The sequence below is a fragment of the Phalacrocorax carbo genome, chromosome 7 (assembly GCF_963921805.1).
Source record: "Phalacrocorax carbo chromosome 7, bPhaCar2.1, whole genome shotgun sequence".
Lineage (NCBI taxonomy): Eukaryota > Metazoa > Chordata > Aves > Suliformes > Phalacrocoracidae > Phalacrocorax > Phalacrocorax carbo.
Genome location: NC_087519.1, coordinates 27,756,566 through 27,781,030, shown reverse-complemented (window position 1 = coordinate 27,781,030; position 24,465 = coordinate 27,756,566). Strand labels below are relative to the sequence as shown.

Sequence of the window (24,465 nt, the reverse complement as noted above, 5' to 3'; positions counted from 1 at the left end):
CAATGATGTAAAGTTCATGAAAACACCAGATAACCTTTTGAACCCAGGCAATTTGCAATGCAATAAAGAAAAATGTTTTCTGTTAAGTGAAGCAGTTCATTTAGTGAACTCTGAAGGAATTCCAAGTCCTTTTCAATGTAAGCTAAAAAAACAGAACTGCATTTAAAGCTTGCTACTTGCAAGCAACATGTTAGTTTTGTTAAGTCAGACGCCAACAGTCCCACACTGAGGTTTTCATAACTAGAAAGAGCATCCTGAATTACAAGAACCTGATGCGTACGAATTATGAAAAAATGCATAATTTTGTCCTAGCAGAAACCTTAATTTGTTTGCTGAGATATAGAAACTTTGAGAAGACTCATCGTGCCTAAAGCCCAAGACTAATTGCTCATGGAAAGAAAAGGGGAAGAGCGGAAGAAACAAGCAACAACCAGGAGCAGTGAAAGAGGGAAAGCTCAGTAATGTACAATTTCAAACTGTGTCAAGAATGAGAAATGAATGGGGTAAGGTGGAGAAACGCCTAACAAGCTCAGCATGTAATGATTTGTAAAAGTTAAGAGAAAAATACCAAACGAGGATGAAAACAAAAATAAGTGAAAAAGATTAATTCTGTCCACTAAAGTGTAATGAATCAAACTTTACTGCCAAACAGAATTTCCATGCATACAAATAGATCCAGTAATAGAATTACTGGATTAGAAGCTATATTCTGCCACGTTTAACCCTACGACCTCATGGAAACTAGTGGGCGCAATTAAAAGGCAACCTACTGCTCACTGCATGATGACAACCTTTACTGTCAATGGTACAGCAAAAAAGAAAGGAAAATTTGACAAAAGAAAAATAAAGGGCTTGGCAAATTAGAAATGGTCACAGTATCTTGATACTGAAACTGGAGAGCATGTTAGTGGTCACACGATCTCAAATCACCAAATTTTATGTAGCCTTCATTTCATTTGCAGCATTAGGCCTTAATGCATCTAAAAAAAAGCTAATACATGCATCCCTAGCAAAAGTGAAACACGGATGGTAGCAATGCAATATGCACATTAAAAGAACACAGCAAAAAAAGCAATAGCTTTCAAATGTACAACAGAAATATAACAATGTGTATATAAGTAAGAGTGTCACCCCACATCTATATATGGGCATGTACTTTTTTTTTAATTAAGCTCTGACCATTTGGTAAAAGACAATGGTAAATAAAGAAGGGGAAGTGACAGGGAGATTCAGGGTCAGCCTTGTAAAAATTTAAATGTATATGCCTTAGCTGGGGAGCAACCACAAGAGGACAGATGACAATCTACAAATATCTGAAAGATGTAAACCAAGAAGAAGGATTAAGGAATTAGAACAGAAATGCAAGAACAAATTAAGTCAGAGCAAAACTCTGGCCAAGCATTTAATTATGCATGGAAGTAATTTCTGAAGATGTTATTGAAAAATATCACCAGTTAAGGACATTCAGAGTTAAATTAGAAAGGACCCTAACAAATGTCACCTAAGCACCTGCAAAGACAGAGGTTACATGATTAATTACTCCTGATGATATTTCCAAGTTATTAGCTTATTAGTATTCTAAATGTAACCCATTACATATATATTTATATATAAACCCTCAAAATAGTGTTCACAGCAGTATGGAAGTTGAAAGGGAACTGTTAAGACAGCTAAGATAAATTCTGGGTTTAATAATTTGTTTTGAATCTAGTGATATGGCTTGAAGATGTTTTCTCAATTCATTTGCAAACGCTTAAAGTGACCCAGGATGAGACATCAACTATAATGATGCACTAAAACTTGCAAAACTCGAATTTCTCCCAAATTCAATTATGTCTTTCCATTAATCTCCTGTTTATTGTCAGGACACTAATAAATAAAAATTACTTTTCAGAACACTAAACATAGAATCATAAAGGTTGAAAAAGTCTTCTAGGATCATCAAGTCCAACCATCAACCAAACACCACCATGACCTGAAGTGCCACATCTACACATTTTTTAAATACCTCCAGGGATGGTGACTCCACCACCTCTCTGGGCAGCCTCTTCCAATGCCTGACCACCCTTTCAGTAAAGACATTTTTCCTAATATCCAATCTAAACCTCCCCTGACACAACTTGAGGCCATTTCCTCTCGTACTATCACTAGTAACTTGGGAGAAAAGACCAACACCCACCTCACTACAACTGCCTTTCAGGTAATTGAAGACAGCGATAAGGTCTCCCCTCAGCCGCCTCTTCTCCAGGCTAAATAACCCCAGTTCCCTCAACCACTCCCCATAAGACTTGTTCTCCAGACCCTTCCCCAGCTTCATTGCCCTTCTTTGGACACGCTCCAGCTACTCAATGTCCCTTTTGTAGTGAGGGGCCCAAAACTGAACACAGTATTCAAGGTGTGGCCTCAGTGCTGAGCCCAGGGGCATGATCACTTCCCTACTCCTGCTGGTCACACTATTCCTGATACAAGCCAGGATGCTGTTGGCTGCCTTGGCCACCCGGGCACACTACTGGCTCATGTTCAGCTGGCTGTCGAGCAACAAACCCGGGTCCTTCTCTGTCAGGCAGCTTTCCAGCCACCCTTCCCAAGCCTGTAGCATTGCACGGGGTTGTTGTGACCCAAGTGCAGGACCCGGCACTTGGCCTTGTTAAACCTCATACAGTTGGCCTCCGCCCATCAATCCAGCCTGTCCAGATGCCTCCGCAGAGTCTTCCTACCCTCAAGCAGGACAACACTCCCACCCAATTTGGTGTCATCTGCAAACTTACTAAGTGTGTGCTCGATCCCCTCTTCCAGATCATTAGTAAAGATATTAAACAAGACTAGCCCCAACACTTAGCCCTGGGGAACACCGCTCGTGACTGGCCACCAACTGGATTTAGCTCCGTTCACAACAACTCTCTGGGCTCGGCCATCCAGCCAGTGTTTTACCCAGCGAAGAGTACAACCATCCAAGCCATGAGCCGCCAGCTTCTCTAGGAGGATACTGTGGGAGACAATATCAAAGGCTTTACTAAAGTCCAGGCAGACAACATCCACAGCCTTGTCCTCATCCACTAGGTGGTTCACCTGGTTATAGAAGGAGATCAGGTTGGTGAAGCAGGACCTGCCTTTCACGAAGCCATGCTGGCTGAGCCTGATCCCCTGGTTGTCCTGCACATGCCTCGTGAGCTCACTCAAGCTGAACCACTCCATAACTTTCCCTGGTACCAAGGTCAGGCTGAGAGGCCTGTAGTTCCTCCGATCCTCCTTCGGGCCCTTCTTGTACATGGGTGTCACATCAGCAAGCCTCCAGTCGACTAGGACCGGAGTCCCCTATGAACCAGTGCTGCTGGTAAATGATGGTGAGTGGGTTGGTGCCACTCTGCCAGCTCCCTCAGTACTCTCGGGTGGATCCCATCTGGGCCCATAGACTTGTGAGTGTCCAGGTGGCTCAGCAGGTCATAAACTGCTTCCTTCTGGATTATGGGGGGTTTATTCTGTGATCCGTCCCTGCCCTCCAGGGGCTGAATACCCTGGGGATAACTGGTCTGACTATTAAGGACTGAGGCAAAGAAGGCATTTAGTACCTCAGCCTTTTCTTCATCTTCAGTTGCAATGTTCCCCTCCATGTCCAATAGAGGACAGAGATTCTCTTTGATTCTCTTTTTGTTGTTAATATATTTGTAAAAACATTTTTTGTTACCCCTTACAGCAGTGGCCAGGTTGAGTTCTAGCTGGGCTTTTGCTTGCCTAATTTTCTCCCTGCAAGACTTAATGAGGTCTCTGTACTCTTCTTGTGTTACCTGTCCCTTCTTGCAAAGCAGTAGATTCTTCTTTTTTTCCCCGAGTGTCAGCAGCAGCTCCCTGTTCAGCCAGGCCGATCGTCTTCCCCGCCGGTTCGTCTTGCGGCACTCGGGGACAGCCTGCTCCTGCGCCTGCAAGACTTCCTTCTTGAAGAACGCCCAGCCTTCCTGGACTCCTTTGCCCTTCAGGGCTTCCTCCCAAGGGACTCTCCCAACCAGTGCCCTGAACAGGCCAAAGTCTGCCCTCCAGAAGTCCATGGTAGTGGTTCTGCTTACCCCTCTTCTTACTTCACCAAGAATTGAGAACTCAATCGTATCATGGTCACCAAGCCCAAGATGGCCTCTGACCACCACATCTCCCACCAGTCCTTCTCTGTTTGGCACTACTGAAAAGAGCCTAGTCCCATCATCCTGACACCCACCCTACAGATATTTATAGGTATTGATGAAATCCCCCCTCAGGCTTCTCTTCTCCAGGCTAAACAAACCCAAGTCTCTCAGCCCTTCCTCATAAGTGAGATGCTCCAGTCCCCTGATCATCTTGGTAGCTCTCTGCTGGACTTGCTCAAGCAGTTCCACAACCTTCTTAAACTCGGGGGCCTAAAACTGGACACAGTACTCCAAATGCAGTCTCACCAGGGCAGAGTAAAGAGATAGGGTAACCTCTCTCAACCTGCTGGCCACACTCCTTTTAATGCATCCCAGGATACCATTGGCTTTCTTGGCCACAAGGGCATATTGCTGGCTCAGGGTCAACCTGCTGTCCACCAGCACTTCCAGGTCCTTCTCAACAGAGCCGCTTTCCAGCGGGTCAACTCCCAGCCTGTACTGGTATGTGGGGTTGTTCCTCCCCAGGTGCAGGACCTTGCACTTGCTTTTGTTGAATTTCATCAGGTTCTCCTCAGCCCAGCTCTCCAGTCTGTCCAGGTCTCACTGGATGGCAGCACAGCCTTCTGGTGTATCAGCCACTCCTCCCAGCTTGGTATCAACGGTGAACTTGCTGAGGTTACACTCCAAGCAATTGTGATACTTCCTGCAGCTGCTTGTATAACAATTCATCTACCTCTTCATCCTGGCTGGGTGGCCTATAACAGACTCCTAGCAGGATATCTGCCTTGTTGGCCTTCCCCCACATCCTTACCCATAAGCACTCGACCTTATCATCAAAGTCTCTAAGCTCTACACAATCGAAGCACTCCCTATCATACAGAGTCACCACACCAACATCACCTACAACCTTAATGTTTTAAATACATACGGGGATTCTTCTCCCCTTTCTCTATAAATTGCTTTTATACCTTTAAAGTTGTTTCTAACAATTTGAACCAAACAATTTCCTATTCCACCTCAACACTACCTCTCCCTTTTGCTTTCCACACCAACCAATCTGACAAAGGCACATAACACAGGTACCAGATGTGCACTAAGGCGTACAAAACTGTCACTAAACACAATACTCATTCTCTAGCACCATTTATTGAAAAGGTTTCAAAGCTTTAAGAAAAAAGAAACTGGGCATGAGAAAAAATCTGGCTATAACCAAGCTCTATTTAATATCTTTCAGAAGCTTTAACCTTGATCACCCGCATACATTGCAGTGCGCCCCACTAACAGCTCACCTCGACCTCTAGAGGAACTTCGACCTCGAGGAGCCCCCACCACCGTTCCTCCTCCACGTCCCGTCAACCGCAGGACAGCAGCACTGTTTACAGACATCGAGAAATTTCTCTGCCAAGAAGAAAGAGTCAAGGTAAGATTCTGTTTAAAACAAACAAAAAACCCAAACCACCAGAAACAAGTTTAGATTAACACCAGCTTTACTTTCCTTACATTCATTACAAATCCTGTACAACTAACACTAACAAGGAAAAGGATTCCTTGGAGACATGAGTAGCTGAAGTCTATAAAAGGATCTGGGTCAATATTAATGCTTCCAAGCTACTTACCTGAAATTTCCTAAAGGCTTTAAAAGCAGCAGGTGACCCTATACTCCTCTATCAGATGATTCCAGCACAGAAGTAATTAGAACATCGCAGCTTTAAACACAGCCATTCAGTTGCCGAAAGAGATTGGCACCTGCCTACACCTGGCACCATTAATACCAATTCCAAACTTACTTCTTAAGCAAAGCAGGAACATGTAAAAAGCAACAGAACTTGAATAAAGTTACATTTTCCAATCTCCTTTGTAAAAATAAGACTTTTTTCCTATCGTAGGAGTAACATGCTTTGGGGAAAACCAAGTGTATTTGACTTCCGAAATTTAAGTAATATTTGTTTTAATAAGACAATAAACACCAATAAAAATCACCTTTTTTTTTAATATGAAGTAATCGCTAAAGAAAAAGCTATTTTGATAAAGAATGGATAATTATAACCAATCTCTGGTCCCATTGTCTGAGCACAAATAGTCAGAAAACTGGGCCAAAGAATTCAGGAGGATGTTCAGAAACACTAACAAGCAAACCTGAATTCACACACACTTTCTGAATGCAAGTTTTAAATAACAAGAATGCAACAGACTCCCAAGAGCTGTCACATCAGGCTTCTTGATAGGTACTTAAGAGAGGCAAATTGCTTACATGAACTTGTCTGAATTACTATAACTTTGAAGGTCTTCAGAGAACAATGAGACAAAATATTACAGTGTATTTAAAATTTAAATGTCTAACATCAAAGGCATGGCTGACCATTTCCTGGGCTTGTTGCCTGAATCCCTCCTGTTCCCACTGGAGAATGGGAACTGAGCTAAGATTTCCCATAAAAGCGTATTCTCAATCTCAGTTGCCTTTTAATAACAACTATGGCATGAAGTGACTACAGTGTTATTCACGTGAACTTCAGTATGACTGCTGATTAAAAGCTAAGCTATTAGCATCTATGTCAAAGGAGAGTATTCTATAAAGACACAGGAAATATGAATCAACTCTGAAGAGGAAGGAATTCCAGAAGAGGTGAAGAGAATGTACCAGAATACCCAGGCACAAAAAGATAATGAAAAATTCAAGAATACAGTAACATGGGGCAAAAGAAGGACAATGTTCTAAAATCTTAAGAAAGTGATACTAACACTCCCCACCCCTACAATAACAAAATTACACTCAAGTCAGTAAAAATACTGTGCTTTCTATTAGAAAAGAAAAAAGAAACAAAAATCAAACCATAATATTCTGAAGTGCAAAACGTGCTAAGAAACATGAAAAAACGTAGTGCAACTGCAAGATCAGAAGTTCTGACAGCCATAAGGAGGGAATCAATTCAGAGTCAAAAGTCACAGGCATTTATCCACAAGGGGGCAGACAGTTTTCTCTGCTAGGAATCAAATCTCAAGCAAGGGCTTTCAGACTACTCAGATCAGTCACCTTTGAAATGGAATCTTTGTGGAGTACCTGTTCCCACTCTTATGTTCACCAATTAATTATATACCAATAGAGACCAAACAAGGAGATAAGCAGGCAACTGCTTGCTTACAAAGTCAGTAAGAGTACTGCGCCTCCCAAAGAAATGTTAGCAAAGAACTTGAACACTTCTCCAAAGACCACAAAACTGAAGTTACAGAATTTAGTCACTTCTATTACAGAGAAGGTGGTCCAAAAAGTGCAGAAAAAAACTTCACTGATCTGAAAATGCCACGTACTTAAAAGATAGGTAGTATTTCCCAGAAGATGATCCTGGATTTAACAAGCTGACTCTCTGCCATCAACAGAACATTGTATGAGAAGTATTTGTTCAAATTTAAGATAATAATTGAGCATGAATGGAATTTAAGCTTTATGCTAACACAGCATGCTTGCACATTTTCTTTCCCTGAAATCTACTCATCTCAAATTTTATGGTTTTAATGGAGACTTACTCTTTATGTTGCCTTTACACTATTGACAATTTAAAGACTTAATTTTTTTAAAAAAAGGCTACAAACCTGTTCTTCTTCTGTAAAAGGTACAAGTGCCAGTGGTAGCAGGGGCTCCTCTTGTAAAATAGGCAGAAACTCCTTATCCCGAAGGTCTGAAGGTATCTGTATGAAAGGAAAACAACATATAAATATACCCAAGTATTTCCATTTCAGATGAAGCCACATGCTTTGATTTACAAAAAAATTTTTATCCTGCCAACTCTGTCCCCATCTACCTGGTACACCAGTACTTCCAGTAACATTTACTGGAGGTGGGTGTAACTTTACTGCAAATTTACAGCCCCCAGAAAAAAAAATCTGATAGACAAAACATCCAAATATGTGAAGTATCAAGATCATACACATCAGAATTCAAACTTCCACACCACTGCAGCTCAAACCTGAATGAAGCGAAATTGCATCTGGAAATTGGAAAAGTATTGGTTTATAGCCAGATTTTTATTTGTGTATTAACAAAACTACCATATATCCCACAGAGCTTGTTTTTGATTTAACATCAGCATTTCCAATCTACAACCAACACGGAGAATAAAACAAAAAGTAGTAAATTGAACCTATAGGTGTAGGTATGGATTTATTAAATAGAGAAGACTGATCATTTAAATAAAAATAAATTTTAGCACTCATTTTGAATCAGTCTATCATCAGATGGAAACTCCATCAGCAGATGTGACCTTGAGCATGTGTACAAGAAGCTGCAATTACAGCCAAGTGAGCTCTAATTATGCCAACAGAGAATTGTTTCAAAAATATCTAGTTCATAATACTAAAGACTTCTCCCAATTTTAACTGAAGCAAAGCAACCTAGAGTTCGGGTTTTTTGTTTTTCATTTGGGTATATCCTAGCTGAAGACTTCCTGCTTTCAATCACAGTATCTTTCAATCAGAGATGCAACTTTGCCTAATCTTCAGCCAGAAAAGATTGAAGATGACATGGTGAAAAAGGACTAGGGTTCAAGATATGCGATGTTTTGAAGCTGTAGAGTAGTTGACTAGAAACAGTCTCAGTAACTAGAATTACTCGACACCATGGAAGCATATATATCAAAAGCAAGGCATACTCTAATAATAATGCCCTTCTGGCAAACAGGGAGAAAGTATACTTTTGGATCACTCATAACCATCAGAAGCTTCCTGTAACACAGAGTATTAATAGGTTGTTCTGAATCAGTCACAACTGTAGAGGTCTTAGTATCATCTGATATAACATACACAAATTGCAAAAAGCAATGACCTCTGACAGGCTGACTTATTCAAGCATAACATCAAGGTTTAAATCGCAGCTTCTCAAAGTAGAGCAGGATAATTCTGCACGTTAAAGCATAGCTTTAAGCTATAACACACTTAACAGCTTTAGAAAAGTCTTTGACATTCAATGCACTTGAATCCATGTATAAGCAAAGCAGGGCTCCCAGCACTGTATGAAAATGTCAGCACAGTCACAGTGGGGTAAGAACATGGAGGTATGCGTGCACATCTGTATGCAAAACTAAAGGCACAATCTGACATAATTTCTTGCAGTCCCTCCCTGACTCGAGGGTAAGGTTCTTGGAAGTCTGAATCCCTCCAAGTCACTATGTGCATGCTGCAACAATAAAGCAACCTCTGTCACCATCTACAGAAAAACTCCATGTTTACAAATGCAGAATGTATGAATCACTTGCCTGAAACGCTCTTTGAAACGTGACTTTTGTATCACTGAGAACATTCATTTGAAATTAAACCGAGGGAAGTTCTTGACTTTCTACACTGCTCTTTTGTATTACATGTGCTAGATCGTATTTGTGTCCTGTGTCCTGGAGAAGTGAATGACTTGAGGACTGCTCTCATTGGGCTGGTTACCTGCTGAAGTGAACTGCCTTAAGTCAGGATAAATGGGAAGCTCTTTCCTTTCTTAGATGATCTACTAGTGTGATTCATTGCCTGACTTTCAAGCTGAATCAAGTAACTATTTTACACTATATTAAATAAATCCTACTGAGGCAAGCAAATCTGCACAGCTGCAAGGAGACTTTAACCCTCAGTCATCTGCAGCAGCAGGACTGAATATGACAATCAAGCTTTTTCGTTCTCAGGGAGTACAGGAAGTTGCCCCTACAGCAGCAAAAAGAATCAAGCACAATGAATGCAGTAAGAGTGGGAGCAAATAAACACACACACAAACCCACCCACCCCACCCCCCCAGTTCTTTGCCAAGGGATACACAATTTTTTTTTTGTCCAAAATCACAATATACAAATAACTATTCCTAATCACAAGACTGTCATTTGGAATACACACATCAGGCCTTCTTCCTCTTCCTGCTCACCTTATTATCCTTTAGAAAAAGTGCCAACATTTCTTCTCTCCCATAGCGATAGTCTGCTAGTTTGTACTTTGGCAAAGCCGGAGACAGAGGAGGGGATGTCACGCTCCCGCCACTAGATAAAGCTCGCAGCCTAAAATAAACCAGAAAAGCAATGAAAGCTAGATTGAGGAGAATGTGTCTTCACCTATGCAATCAACCCTCTGAACAGTTAGAGATTTGACACAAATGAAATAAATCCAGTACTGAAAGTACAGGAAAGCCTTTAATGGTATAACATCAAAACTCTAAAACTTGGTGCTTCAACAAGAAGAGTGAAAGAGCTTCCCTCATTTTTCCCAGGAGAGAAAAGGAAAATAAAAATATTCCCATGAACACATCAGGAAATTTAACTCATCCCCTGGAGAACTCTTATGTTGACTATAGAGCAAGCTAGCTACATCTGTAAAGCCTTGACTAAGCTATTTACACTAACCACACAAAACTTAGTTGTAAATCTTCCATAGATATTAATGACAACAGATTCTTTTTGGCAAGAAAAATTCTTACCACACTACAGACAGTGCGGCAAACATTAGTCTAAGGAAAGTTTGTTTGTTAAACTTTGTAGAACACCCAAATAGTATAGGACAGTAAATTTTGCAATGAGGTTTCTCCTTGTGTCTCTGGAATCCTACTCCACTCCAAATTCCTTTTCCAGAACTTAAAATTAATTGCATTTTTCAGAGAGCACGTACATCATTTAGCTTAGCATCTTAAAAAATATGTACAAAATACAGCCACACTTTACTTGGGAGACATTTCAAGCTGTAACCTAACTTAGGGTTACAGATAAATATGCTATTAAGTTCTACCTTCTTGCAGATAACATCTTAGAGTTACATGATGTTTCTCCCACTCCACAGGTGGGTTAGTCTCATTCTATACAATCAGTTCCTCAGCTACCCAAATATCCTGTATTTTTAAGTTCAAGGAATGTTTTACAAAAGATGCGTGTCAAGAAAAAGCCCAGACCATTTTCCTACATTCTCCTTGATGTGCACCTTAGGCAAGTAAAACAATGAAAATTCTTCTCAACAATTGCAAAATCCTTGGAAATGAAGGTGCTCTAAACTAAAACACTGATTCAGAGGCTGCCTTTCACCTAATTATTGAAGCATGCTTTGATTTGTTTTATTGTTCTTCAAACAGAAAAGAAAAGATAAACATTTGACTTGCAAATTACCTTATTTTTTTAGTTTGGTGCCACCCAGTGGCAATTTCTTTACATACCACTTTCAAACAAAACACGCCTGGGGAGGAGGCATTATTCAAAGGATTAGATGGCTCAGCACAACCTTCAACTCCAATCCAGATCAAATGTGACCAAGAGTTTCACTATTAAGCAATACAACAGCATACATGACAGACATGACTACACTGAAACTCAAAAGAATAATTATAAATCTTAGATTTTGATTCCATAATGCCTGTAAAAATCTAGTAACTCATTGAAGTATAATATACAGTTTCATACATAATCTAATCTGATTTTTAAACTAAATGGAGACTGAAGTCCCCTCACTATGACACAGCAATCAAGTTACTGTTAAAATATGTGGGTTTTTTAGAGTTACCTTCCCCCTTCTCTTTTTTTTAATATAACTTTGGCTTCCATCCATCAATGAATCTAATCATGTCTGTCTCCTACACTGAAGAGCACTCCAGCTTAAGATCTCTGCCTGGTGGGTGTATTTATAGATAGCAATAAAGTCATTCTTTAACCTTCTTTCAATATAACAAAATAGACTGAGCTCTCTCATTGTCTTTCACGCCACAAATCACATCTTACTACTTCTTTGAATACTCCCCAATTTCTGTACATTGTGTAGTATAAAAATGTGCCACCAAAAGTGATTACGTTATGCCAGTAATAGTCTTACCACATGCTATGCAGCAATTTTATTTCCTATAACCACTCCACACTCCCATTTACACACTTAAGGATCACATCACTTTTCAGAAACCACACCATCCGAATTCTTGTCTGAATTGCTGTCACCAACACTTAAACAAGAAATTGGAACAAATACTGAACAATAGTCAGACCTGGGCAATTGGTCTTTAGCAAAAGCCAGGACAACACCTGTCAGACAAGCTTGAACCCTAACAGCTGACACAAGATTATACAACATCATGGATTCCCTTTAACACAATAACTCCTTTTCCTGACACTTTTCAGTGTGCACATGGAGGAGACTATGACATGAAATACACACTTTTACCATACTCCATACAGATTTTTTTTTAATACTAGGGAAGAAAAAGATTTCTTAGCTATAGGTTTAAGTCCAGTAAGGAGAGCACAAGAACTTCCTTATTAATACATATCACATGGAAAGACCAAGTAAGGAAGCCTTCTTCACTTACTTCGTGTATACATCTGAGATCATAAACATTATTCCTCCCTCAGATACTTGATAGCAATGTGACTGTTATGCATTACCATAACACAAAACCCAACTCATTTCATACAGAATGCCAATTTACAAAGTAAAGACTAATTTTACAATATTGATTACAGTTACAGGCCAGGGACTGAGGTGAAGTAGTAAGGAACAACAAAGATATTATATACCATTCTGTCATATAATCAATTCAGTCCCAAAGGACAGAAATTTATAATGGTTTTTTGAAATTCAGGCAAGGTTCCAGAGTCTCACAAAACAGAAAAAAACTTACCATTCAGGCCCAAAGTTAAGTGTCTGAGTTTCTGCTGCCATTTTTTCCTGCTCTATTCCTCTTTTTTAAAAAGTGTGAACCTGAAAAATAAAAAATGTTTACTATGAAAACAACTGGATTACTACAGTCATCATAAATTTCTTCACAATGCAAAAGCACACCTTGGTAATGCAAAGAAGTGAAAAAAATTGACTGTGGAATTTATATTTTTTAAGGAATCCATTTCAGCTCTCCAACAGAGATTAGTTCACTCATATATGAGTAACTGCATCGAGATCTCTTCCCTAAATTCCTCTTTTAACAGCTCAAACAGGACACTGGATCAGGGTGTCCAAAGAAACAATTTGTACAAACAGTCCATTTTCAAATCAGTGATTACCACAAAACAACCAAACAGGGAGAATTTGATGCATAATCCTCCTCCGTAAGAACAGTAATGCTTAATTAACAGAATTGCAGCTTCCTGACAATTACAAGAGGATAAAAAAACCCACTAGAATTACAGCAAGATTTGCCAGTTGAGTGGCAGAACATTCAAGAAATTTCCACTGCTCACTCTTGAAAAATAAGCCTTCTAAAGATTGAATGCATCCAATGCTGTGACATCCTCCTAAAATCTGCAGGCAGATGATGTTTCTCTCATTCTTGGTTTTATTAAGCAAAAAAGGCACAACTTAAGACTTCAGCTACTTTCATTCCTATTAGCCAAGATCCTGCAGTCACTAGTGAAGGTCAGGTCAAGTTCTTATTTATCAAGGGTGTATGGACAAGAGCAAATGAAGCCATACTGGAGGGAAAGAATAAGACTAAGGGAAGGCTATGAAGTTTTCTCTAACAGAGCCAAGTCTAGCCCAGGCAGTTCTGGAGAAGTGTCTCTTGCAGTAAGACAATACAGCTCCTCTTTCCTTCCAGCAATGGCAAAATCCAAGAATTTTGGCTTTTTTTTTTTTTTTAAATCAAACACACTGTAGCCAAAGCCCGAACAAAAAAGGATTTGAAGCATTACCTACAGAAACTGGTTGATTAGACCTCAAGAACCCATAAAGACAGATGGTGGGGAGGGAGCTTTGCCATATTAGAACTCTGTTCCTTAACAGACCCAAGGACTAAATAAGTTTGTCTGTACTTTGCATTAAAAGGTGATGGAAAAGAAAAACAAAACGTGGAGAGACAGAAATGGAAAGGGCATTAGTTACTGAAGAAAAGAAAAAGACAAGAAACAAAGGAAATATTTTTCATATATACATGCTACTGAAATAATGATATTAAAGTTAAAAAAAAATCAACAGCCTAAAAGCCAGAAAATGCCAAAAACACCCACACTACAACTGCGTGAGCATATTTTACCCCAATCTTTTGGGCATAAGATTACCAATAGTTGTAAGACTCCCTGCAGCCTAAACCTACCCACCAATATTTGGCTCATGTATTTTTACTACATGCCATGTTAACTTCTTCCCATACACAATATAATTTATGTACAAATCATAGTATTTTTATTTCACAATGACCCTACATAATGAAACGGGATTATCCCCACTACACACACTACAAACAAACAGAAAAATATCCAGTCTCACAGGCCTAGTTTGAGATTATTTCAGTCTGATTGGGGTTGCCTTTTTGAAGCAGCCAACATCTCATTTGAACATTCATAGTACATCCACTCATCATTCTGCTCATCAAAATACAAGGTTAGGTACCTAAAGAAGACATACAGCAGCGACATATGAACATATTGTGGGGCAATTCAAGCAAACCATCGCGCACACTTTGGCAGAGACAAGCCTCTAACACAATTCCTGGGAGCCTTAATTGGATGGCTGTCCCTTCACTTCCTGCAATGTCTGTAATTCTTCTGCTGGGGGAGTGCAGGGAGGGAGAGCTTTCAGATCAAACCATGTGGATCACCAGGGAACCTGGGATCTTTAGCTCCTAACATCAAAGCTACCCTGCTATCAGTAATACCAAGAAGGCTGGCACTGCATGTTAAACTGCAATGAAAACACAGCTGAAAAACATCAGATATGAGGATATAGCAGTAAAAACCAGTTAGGATTGAGCAGTTTACTGGTTTTGGACCCAATGAGCCCCACCCTCTTCAGCCTCTAGGTTTCCTTCCCAAAAGTGAGGATATTGTGTCATCTTTCTCTACTACACTCCTAAGCACTTTAGTACCTACAAGCATACTCAAAGCCTGCTAATCTCATCCCACTGAGGTGCAAAATGGCTCTCATTGTCCCTCATTTTGGCCACTGCTTTTTGTTTTGGGAACTCTTTGCTGCCTTCCTCTTCTGTGTTGCATTCAGTAAGTTATTTCCTCCCTAGAAGCTCTGACTGTCTGAATTTTGAATTGAAAGTGAGACTCCTGTAAGTGAATGAAATTGTAGCTGAACAGGAGAAAAACACAGAATAAAACACAGATCTGCAGATGATTTGAGTGGGTGTAACTGGTGAATTTACTCTAATAAGCAGCATTACCCAGGAATAAAACATACATGAAAAAGAAATTAAAGGCAAAGCTGGTAGAAAACCCTTGAAAAGGAGGCACTCTACAAACAGGTAATGATTTGTGTGGAGGGGGGCAGAGGAACAGAAAAAAGGGACTCAAGAAAGCTAAGACAGCAAGTGCACAAGAGGAATACACTGAGCCACGTCAGAGCAGACAAGATAAGGAAAGCAAAAAAACATGTGCTGCTTCTGCCAGTTGACAAAGCAGCAGTGAAAGGTGAGAGCACAGAAAGCAAACGGGGGAGGAAGCTCTGACAGGGACCACTGCACAACACACACAGTCCACGGTCAGCGTGTGAAGGAGAAGCTGTACTAACTGGAAAGGCAAGCCGGGGTGGACGACGCAGCACTCACATCGCATCGTGAAAGGAAAGAGTTAGGGTGGAGCATGAAGAAGGGCAAGGAATTAAGAAAATGGAACGAAAGATGAGGACATAAATTTAACTGTTTTGGCCATGGAAAAGGCATGAATTTATCAGATCATTATTATCTGGATAACTTTCTTAGGCTCTAAACTTCAATAATAATTAAAATGTTAATTTTTATCTTTATCTATGCTGCCTCCTTATTAATCAAGGATGGCAAATCACAGAAGTAACATATACCTAACATATTTCCTCTTTGATATATTTTGATGAGGGAAATCCCCTTTCTGAACTGCTGGGGTTCTGTAAATCACAATTTTCTATACATTAATGGCTACTGATTGGGGAATCTGCACAGCCACAGATTTTATATAGTGAAAAAGGACACAGGGACAGCCTCAAGTTGAAGCAAGAAACCAAGCCCATATTTTGATAACATCCGGTTTGCAACACTGCTTGGGCCAGAACAGTACCCGAGGACCTCCCACCACTCCTTCAAAGGGGAAATTTTCCTACAAGGTTTTGTTTGAATCAGTTCAATCCTTCATCAAAGTGCCAGTGCAATCTGACAAACAGTTGCAGTTTTCCTGCATATTTGGGGAAAAATGGAATCACTTCATAAACTGGAACCCCGTTTTCCTGTGGTGGTACCACAGCCACCAACCCACTATCAGTATGTAGGACTGAAAAGAGGAGAAACCACATCACCCCACCATCAACCTGTTCTTTCTCTTGCCAGTTACATCCTTTCTGTTTTGTCAGCAGCTTGGGACTTTGGAAGTCAGAAGTCCATCCTATGAGCAGACAGAAAATGTAATCCAATAACATTAAGCCTTTAAGTGGCTTTCACTCACAATTAACAGGTAATATTATAGGTACAGAAATTGCTATCAGCAACACTCAACTCATTTCATTGGTTTGCTTTAGGTACAATGGTTGTTTTACCAAGCTTGCAGTTTTTAAAATTATTTTTCAAGCTCACTCTATTTTCTGGCAAATTTATTAAAGCTCTCAAACATCTGCTTCAGCCACAAGTTGGAATTTGATTCTACCAGCTAGATTAGTATGTTAAAATGCCTAAGAAGGTGTTTCAGTTTAAAAAAAAAATCTAAGGAGGGTCTATAATTACTGTGCCACATTTTGGCCACAAGTTCCGGCCTTTTTAAACATATAGCTAGCTAACAAATAATCTAGGCTAAAAGCTGTTTTTCAGAGACTTCAAAAGATCTAAACTTCCATGTCTTCCAGACTTTGCTCAACCTCAGTATTTACACTAAATCTCCATTTTAAGATCTGTCCCTTACTCATGAGCACTTGAGCTACGATTTGCAGGCAGTGTTAAATTCCTACATTTCCATTCCAGAATTCTCTCAGCTTGTACTACATGGCAATCCCTCTCACCAAGACGTTTTGCTGTTTTGGATAGAGCTTCTTAGCATCCGAAACTGAGTCTAGGCAAAGAATGCATTCAGGTCTGCCAATCTAATCAATCCTTCCTACAGACAAAAAAAAAAATTACAGATTTGGACTGTCACTGCAATTTACAGCTTTGGGCTGCTGCTTGCTTAGGTTTTTTAACAACTTTGGAAAACTACACCTTGAGAGATATACCACTGATCCTTCTTATACACAGCTACTTTATTTTGAAATGGTCTACTGTTTGATCAGAGATATTTAGGAAGAAAAGTATCCTTTCTTTCAAAGGTAGTTCTGTTGCTACAGTAGGTTTGAAACAGCCTTTTTAACCTAGAAATTGGCTGAAAATTTTAAGAACCAAAGAACACATGGAAATCTAACATGAGCAAGTTTAAGTGCAAGGAATTGGGTTTTCCTTATAAAACTTGCAACAGGAATTTAAGAGAAGTGCTCCACCATGCAACAGCAATACTACATCAAGATGATGAAACTTCACCTTCCACAAGCAAGAAAACATTCCACAGGCAGCTACTACAGCTAACAAATTTCAGTGTCAGTAACTCTGTTTTTAAAAAAATTTAACAGGTTGACTGAATAATTAATGCTGATTTTTTCTAAGTCTTGAAATATTAAAGATTTAGAGTTATATGCAAGCTACCTTTTAAGTAAAGTGGTAAACAGGATGACTCAGGTGGCTACGCTACCAGTCTGTTTGATATTAATCATTGGCTAAAGCAGACAACACTGATTAAAGGACACTGACATAATTAAGGCCAGCTGACATGGATTTATGGAAGACATTCAATGAAAATATGCTTTTGTAAGAGTAGAAATTTCATTGCTCCAGCAAGTAGGTGAAATAAAATTTAACTTCTGCAAGACATTTCAATTAAGTAGAATGCTTAAAAGGACAAAATCACTCAGAACCGCATGAAAAGCCTCAAATCATCAAAACCCATTTTTGCTTCTAACCTTCTCTTCTGAAGAACCTAGAAGAACCAACCTCAGAAGGCAAAATATTCTCAAAACAGAGTAAGAGGTAAGAAGCTATCCTCTACTGATATAGAATCTGTAACTAAAACCTGAGGGTGACAAACATGGATATGTAAATAATGGAAATGACGCATCATCAATAATACCATTATGAATTATTCAATTACTTGGTCCAGTACAGCAGGTTGCATTTAATAATGCCAAGCATACAATCAAAAGACTCACAAGCAGAAAACCTGGGTGATATACAGCAAATGCAGGACTATTCTGGAAAAACAGTCCTGAAACCAATCTGAGATTTATGACATTAATCATCGGAAAAGGAACATATGATACAACACTGACTACAAGAGCTAACAGAAAACACTGAATACAGACATAAGGAAACACAGAGTAAATATAGAGGGATTTTATCACTGCAGGGATACTGCATCCTGTTCTGCTGTCGATAAGGCAAGAAAGCTGACAAATCAGGTGTTCAAAAATTGATAGAACATGACAGATACGCCATACAGTAGGGAAAAAACCCACACCAAAGCTCTGAGAAAAATATAAGTATCTTCCACAGTCTGTAAATGGTCATGCAGGTAAAAAAAGGCTGAAGACCCAAGTTTAGTCAGTGAAGGGACTGAAGCAAGACACTCAGAGATAAACAAGTTGTTTTCTGGTCAACACTAAATGATTTTCTAAAAAGTATGTTCTAGTTTAAACAGAAAATTACTCAGAAAAAAAAAATCCATTAGTCACATTACACAAGATGCCGGACGAGTCACAGTAGTCCCTTCTGGTTTCCCAAGCCTTTATTCTAATACAGGTGGTGAATTTTTCAAGGCCTATCTACCCACATGCCAAGAGGAAGTTTTTGCTAAGGGAATAATGTCTAAACTGTCCGACTTCTCCAGAAACTAAGCCTCTATTATTACAGTTACATTTTTAGATCTCAATGTCTTACAGTCTTCCTATCTCAAATGACTGCAGAAGTGCTTCAATCTCTCAGCAGTTTCTGGTCAAAAATTGTCCATGGCATTCTCAAACCGCAGGACCGAACTGACCGCCCTCTGTGCACTTCATACAGATCCATCTAAAGCTTCATGGAGTGCTGCAGCATGCAATGTGCTGCACCGCAGTCAAGGATACAAATACAAGGAGTAGCCACTGAAGGATGACAAGAGAGACTAAGGAGACCTGCACACCTAACAAAATAAAAAAAATAAAGGAACATTAAATATCACAATTCCAGGTATTATCCTCCTTTCCTACCTACTATTGTGATCTTGGAGGTTAGAGGTAGGTTAGAGAGCTATCCACTTCTTGCTTCACCTGAACATGAACAAGCATGAAAGCTTTTCCCAGTTTCTCTACCAGAAAGCAGCGTGACCTCCACCTTTATTACAAGGCTTCCAGCCAACAGCACACACCAGCAATTAAGCTCCAAGCAGAGTCAAGGGACCACACCCTTGGGCCCTGCCACTGGCTGGAACACAAACCACTTCTGATCCTGAATCCTGTCAGCAGTCTTGTTTTCCACCTGGAAAAAATCACTTCCACATCTGTCTACCTTGTATATCGAAAATTTTCTCATAGGTAAATATTTAGTCTGCACCATTCCACAAGATGTTGCAGCTCAAGTCTGTCTACCTGCTCCTCAAGGAGGGCCATAGCCTGGCTACACGAACACAACCAAAACCACGCTGCATCACCTCTCCCACTCGTCACACGTGTTATACAGCCCATATATTTATTCCAAGTGGCAGAATAAAGCATCAGACTACTGAAAACATTCACTGAATTAACAGATCTGGATTGCTGTGAGGTTTTTTGGTTTTGTTTTTAAATGTCATTTACATAAGCAGCTTCTTTGGGCTTTGTAGACATTCTCACCCCCCACCCCTTCTTAAAGTTTCCTACTCATGCAGTTCTGAGGCATCCTATACTTCAGGAGACAAATATTTAACAGTAAGAAAGCATCTAATAAGAAGTCCTAACAGAGAGAATTGGCATGTGTATCAGATTGCATGTGTTCATCAACCAGGAAGTCAGAAGGTAACTTGGTACCAAGTATGAATGACAACACTTTTTAATAGCTTATCAGTTCTCCCTATGTTAATATTGCTAAAGATATTCACTTGTTTTGATCCAAGAACCATATCTTTGTAAACTGACTCATGATGGTATCCTGATCCTGCCTTAGTACTCTTAAAGCCTAGCATAACATAAAGAGATGATTCAGCATTAATTAAGCCTAATGTAAAAGCTTCCACTGGTTTTAATGGTAGCTGAACTAGGCCTCTGATTTATTAAATCAAGTTATTAGATGCTTTCACTGAAAAACCTTGCCATGCACTACCACCATGATCAGGCTCACTCACTTTCCACCACACACATTATTCAGCCTAATGCTGACATCAGCCTTGCTTTGAGCAGGAGACTGGAGCAGACAACTGCCAAAAGCCGGTCTCTTCCAACCTCAATCATCCTCAGATTCTACAATACATGGCTCAAAAAAAATCAGTTTACACATCCATTACTTGCCAGCCATACTAATTCCTTGCCACAAGACATTCTAAGTCGAAGTTACATACACTCGTCATTATAAAACTTCACCCAAGGCAACCTTCAGTGTACAAAGCACACCTTCTCCTTCTGTATCTTCCAATCTGAACTGACAACTACCACGAAGACCACAAATCTGCTTTCACCCAGCTTTATCTACACATGGACACCTGTAGCCTCTGCATCTCCCAGTCACACAAACCAGTATCTTTATCATAAAATACTATCAACAGAACGCAAAGGATTTCTTTTTGTTGTCAATGACAAGAGGGGGAAAAAAAGTATGTCACAGTAACCACAACTCATAACAAGTATTTCTCTACTGAATAAAAAGGGCCAAATACCCAGTGACAAAATATTACCTTCACAAAGTGCAATACATCATACTTACTTCCACTGTAATAATAGCTATTTAACATACAAAAATGTTTTTCTAACAAGTTTATTTTCCTAAATTATATGATATATCTATTTATATATTTATCTATTTATAATATATCTGTTTATAATGCCAAATTACATATACAAGAGCCACTGCTGAAGGCATCAACTAATCATTATTTCTTATTTGCCTACATTTTTTAAAACATAGGGACAAAAAAGACAGAAAAATCATAATTCACAGCTGTAATAATTAGCTGAGAGAATAAAAAAGAATAGTAAGTGATCCAAAAAGGTGTTGTCAATAAGACAGTACTTTAAGACAATTTTTCTAGGTGTCCATCAAAATTTCTCATTGACCTATAGACCCTACTACCTCTACAGAGCTCCCGGTATCCCTTCTGCTTTTCTCCACAGTCCTGAGGTCTAGATACCCAGCTTCTATATACTACAAGCTTTAAGGATTACAGGAGAGGTTCACTCCTGAAAATACACACTTTGATTTTATGCTTGCCAAAAACCTCAGATGCAACAAAACAATTCTGTGCATCCTCTAAAAAAAAAAAAACAAAAAAAACACCACACACACAAGAGGGACATAAAAATCCCAATGGCAGCCTAGTTTCCTGCACAGACATCAAGCCATCACTATAGCTTCTATATCGAAGGAATGTTTAACCACCTTTAGAGAGAGTGGACTGACAGCCCTCCCCCTGCAAAGAAGCGGACACATTTTGTAATCAACACTGTGGCAATCTCAGCTACTAACAAAGCAAAGCAAAGACCCCTGTCTGCTACAATCCCCCGCGCCCATCTGAGCTAAAGATGAAAAAAATAATGGTAGTAAACTTCACTATGACGAACTAGGCGGTTATATATATACACACACCACAACCAACTACAAGAAGGCCCATGTTGTATAGACCTTATAACCCAAAGCACTTAATTCTTCTTAGTTCCACCCATAACTTTGTACACCTCGAGCAAACTTTTCTCAGTTCTGAGAATTTTCAAGCCAGATCACTTGTGCAACCAAAAATGCTCAGGAGTTGATTGCAAGAAAGGAAAGGAGAGGCTAAGCTGGGCTAAAACTCTGACTTTGTTCCCCTAAAAGAAACTACCACCCTCCCTGCAGCATTTCACACACCTAAGTTTTCAGATGTCACTGAATGAATTAAAATAAATTGATGACAAAACCACACAAAGAAATGGAGACCCTTTCAACACAAATGCTCCTTCAAATAACAAAGAGATGGGTATCTCCTTACGAAAGCATCCAACGGATCTCTACCCAGCTACGTAGGAAGGAAAAGGCAGAGCAGGCCTGTGCTTTTATGCCTGTGAGCAGAAATTGTATTGCTCTGCCCCTTAGCTCTGTCTGTCTAAAATCATGAATTAAATATAGCTTATCTCCACTCATCTTTGAGCAGAAGCACCGAGAGGAGAAAAAAAAGTAAAAAAAACACAACAGAAAAATGAGGAAAAAAAAATGCTAGGAAAAGGATTTTTTTCCTATGAGAAGATTTAACATCATACCTTAAAAAACCATAAGAAGGAATTTTAAAGACCCCAAGTGAAAGAATAAGAAACATACATTTGACAGTTACTTGAACTTACAAGATCAGACAAAAGTAGGCAGAATCAAATTTCATATTCTTAGTAAGTCAAACAAAAAAAATCATCTAAAAAGCTGGAGGCCTGAACTATTTTAAAGGAGGGAGGGGGGGGAAGGAAAAGACCATGATCCAGATACCTACCTCATCTTCATCAATTACTGTGAACCAATGTTTCCCTTGTATGCTTAAATAATTAGAAAGATCTTTCAGGAGAGGCATGTTGTAGCAAACCACCTCTTCAGCCAGTCAGCTGCCCCAATGAGATGTTCCATATGACTCTGACATCTAGTTTGTTTTTAAATGAAGTATCTACAGATCCTAAAAGATCTGCCACCTTTTTTTCTTACATTCAGGTAAAAGAAACTCCAGTTTATGACAGAGCTCCATTTATACAACTGGTCTTAGGAGACACCAAGCATAGAAGAGGTGCAATAGTACTTAGACTGATTTCCTTAAAAAAAAAAAACCCAAACCAAAAAACTTCTCTGCACTCCCCTTTTATACACCAAGTCTTTTCCTCAATCAAGGAGGAAAACAGTTGGGAAAATTAAGCTGTAAAGCCTTCAACTCTCTATTTACAAGCATTTTTTTTCACTTGCATCAGCATACAGATCATATTTTTCATTTACTGTATGCTCTAGTAAGGCAAGGAAAAAAAACACTAAAAGGAGTACCAGAGGATATTTTACAGTCCTCTTATGATCAGCATCTGTAATGAAAAGAGGATCAGCAAGAGTCCAAGTTTTTACTGTGGTATCAAATTATTTTTGTAAGCACCCTGTGAAACAAATCGTCACTGCAATATAACTACTTAGCATTTTAGTTTTATGCTCTTGCTTTAAAACACAGGCTCAAGAAACCATTCAGAAAAGGTCCTAAAAGAAATGCAGTGACCAGGCACCCCCATGCATGTTCATGTATCCAGGGTCTGGGAGAGAACTGAGCAGCTCTTCAAATCATAAAGAAAATCTAGTATTCATACACAATATTGTCAGATATTGAAAGGGGCTATCAAACTCACAACACAAGAAGTGGGTCTTGCTGGAAGTGATATTCAACCTCCATGGACAAATCTCTACCTTCTTTTTAATATAGCTGACCATTACACAGCATCTTTTTTTTTTTAAATCACACATTGAATTAGAAATTAACACTGACACATGATCCTTGACATCAGTTAACCTGTAGAATTATGCGAACCTGGGGAGTGAAGGGGGCACAGAAGGAGCAATGGACACACCAACATTTCCGCTGATACCCCCGGACATATTAGGGCACCCATTTTTACCTAAGCATCCCCTAAACTGTTCAAAAGACACCTATTCAAGTGAATGGCAAGAATACGAATATCTCATAATACTTAAGCTCTTATTATCTATTAGAGCTAACACCCAATAACAGAGCTCAAAAATACTAGAACAAAGCTTTTGATGGTGACAACTGCAACCCACTTTGTTTACAAAGGTTTCCAATTATCACACTGTGCATCTACCAAATGATCTAGTCATAAAACAGAAAATTAATTTGTGTTTGTTTATTAAAGAGTTTAAGAACAAAAGCAACCAGCAGGGTTATGGGAAAAGGGGAAAAAAAAATTCACACGTACTTTCCAGGAACTTGCCCAAGTCAGCTCCTGAAGCAAGAAAACAGAATGAGCAGCAAGAAGTTAGACAGAAGAATATAATCAAGATTCAGAAGTTCTCTCCCCTCCCACCCAAGAAAACAGACACTGAAGAATTACAGTGAGAGGTAAGGCATTACACAGCAGCAAGAACACCGAGCTGAAGGCTACTGAGGAAAATGTAGGTTTTATTCCAAAAGTGCTACTTGGCAACATCTCTTTTTGGCCTATGACTTGGCCCACTTCAAAGTGCAATTACACAGAGTTGAAAGAGCGGAGACTGCTT

The 24,465-nt window shown here is 39.5% G+C and overlaps 1 protein-coding gene across 11 annotated transcripts in view; it reads right to left on the bottom strand.

Annotated features, from left to right (window-relative positions):
* Positions 1–24,465, bottom strand: part of GIGYF2 (GRB10 interacting GYF protein 2) — a 78,198-nt gene that overhangs the window by 52,907 nt on the left and 826 nt on the right. For 10 of the 11 annotated variants that reach the window (XM_064457196.1, XM_064457198.1, XM_064457203.1 and 7 more), the window contains exons 2-5: positions 12,724–12,803; positions 10,006–10,135; positions 7,704–7,799; positions 5,405–5,513 (exon numbers count right to left, since the gene is read on the bottom strand). In XM_064457196.1, the coding sequence (XP_064313266.1) occupies positions 5,405–5,513; positions 7,704–7,799; positions 10,006–10,135; positions 12,724–12,764 (376 nt within the window). In that variant the 5' untranslated portion in view covers positions 12,765–12,803. Of the gene's footprint in view, positions 1–5,404; positions 5,514–7,703; positions 7,800–10,005; positions 10,136–12,723; positions 12,804–24,164; positions 24,192–24,465 lie in introns of all 11 variants that reach the window. The other variant, XM_064457197.1, reaches the window with a different exon arrangement.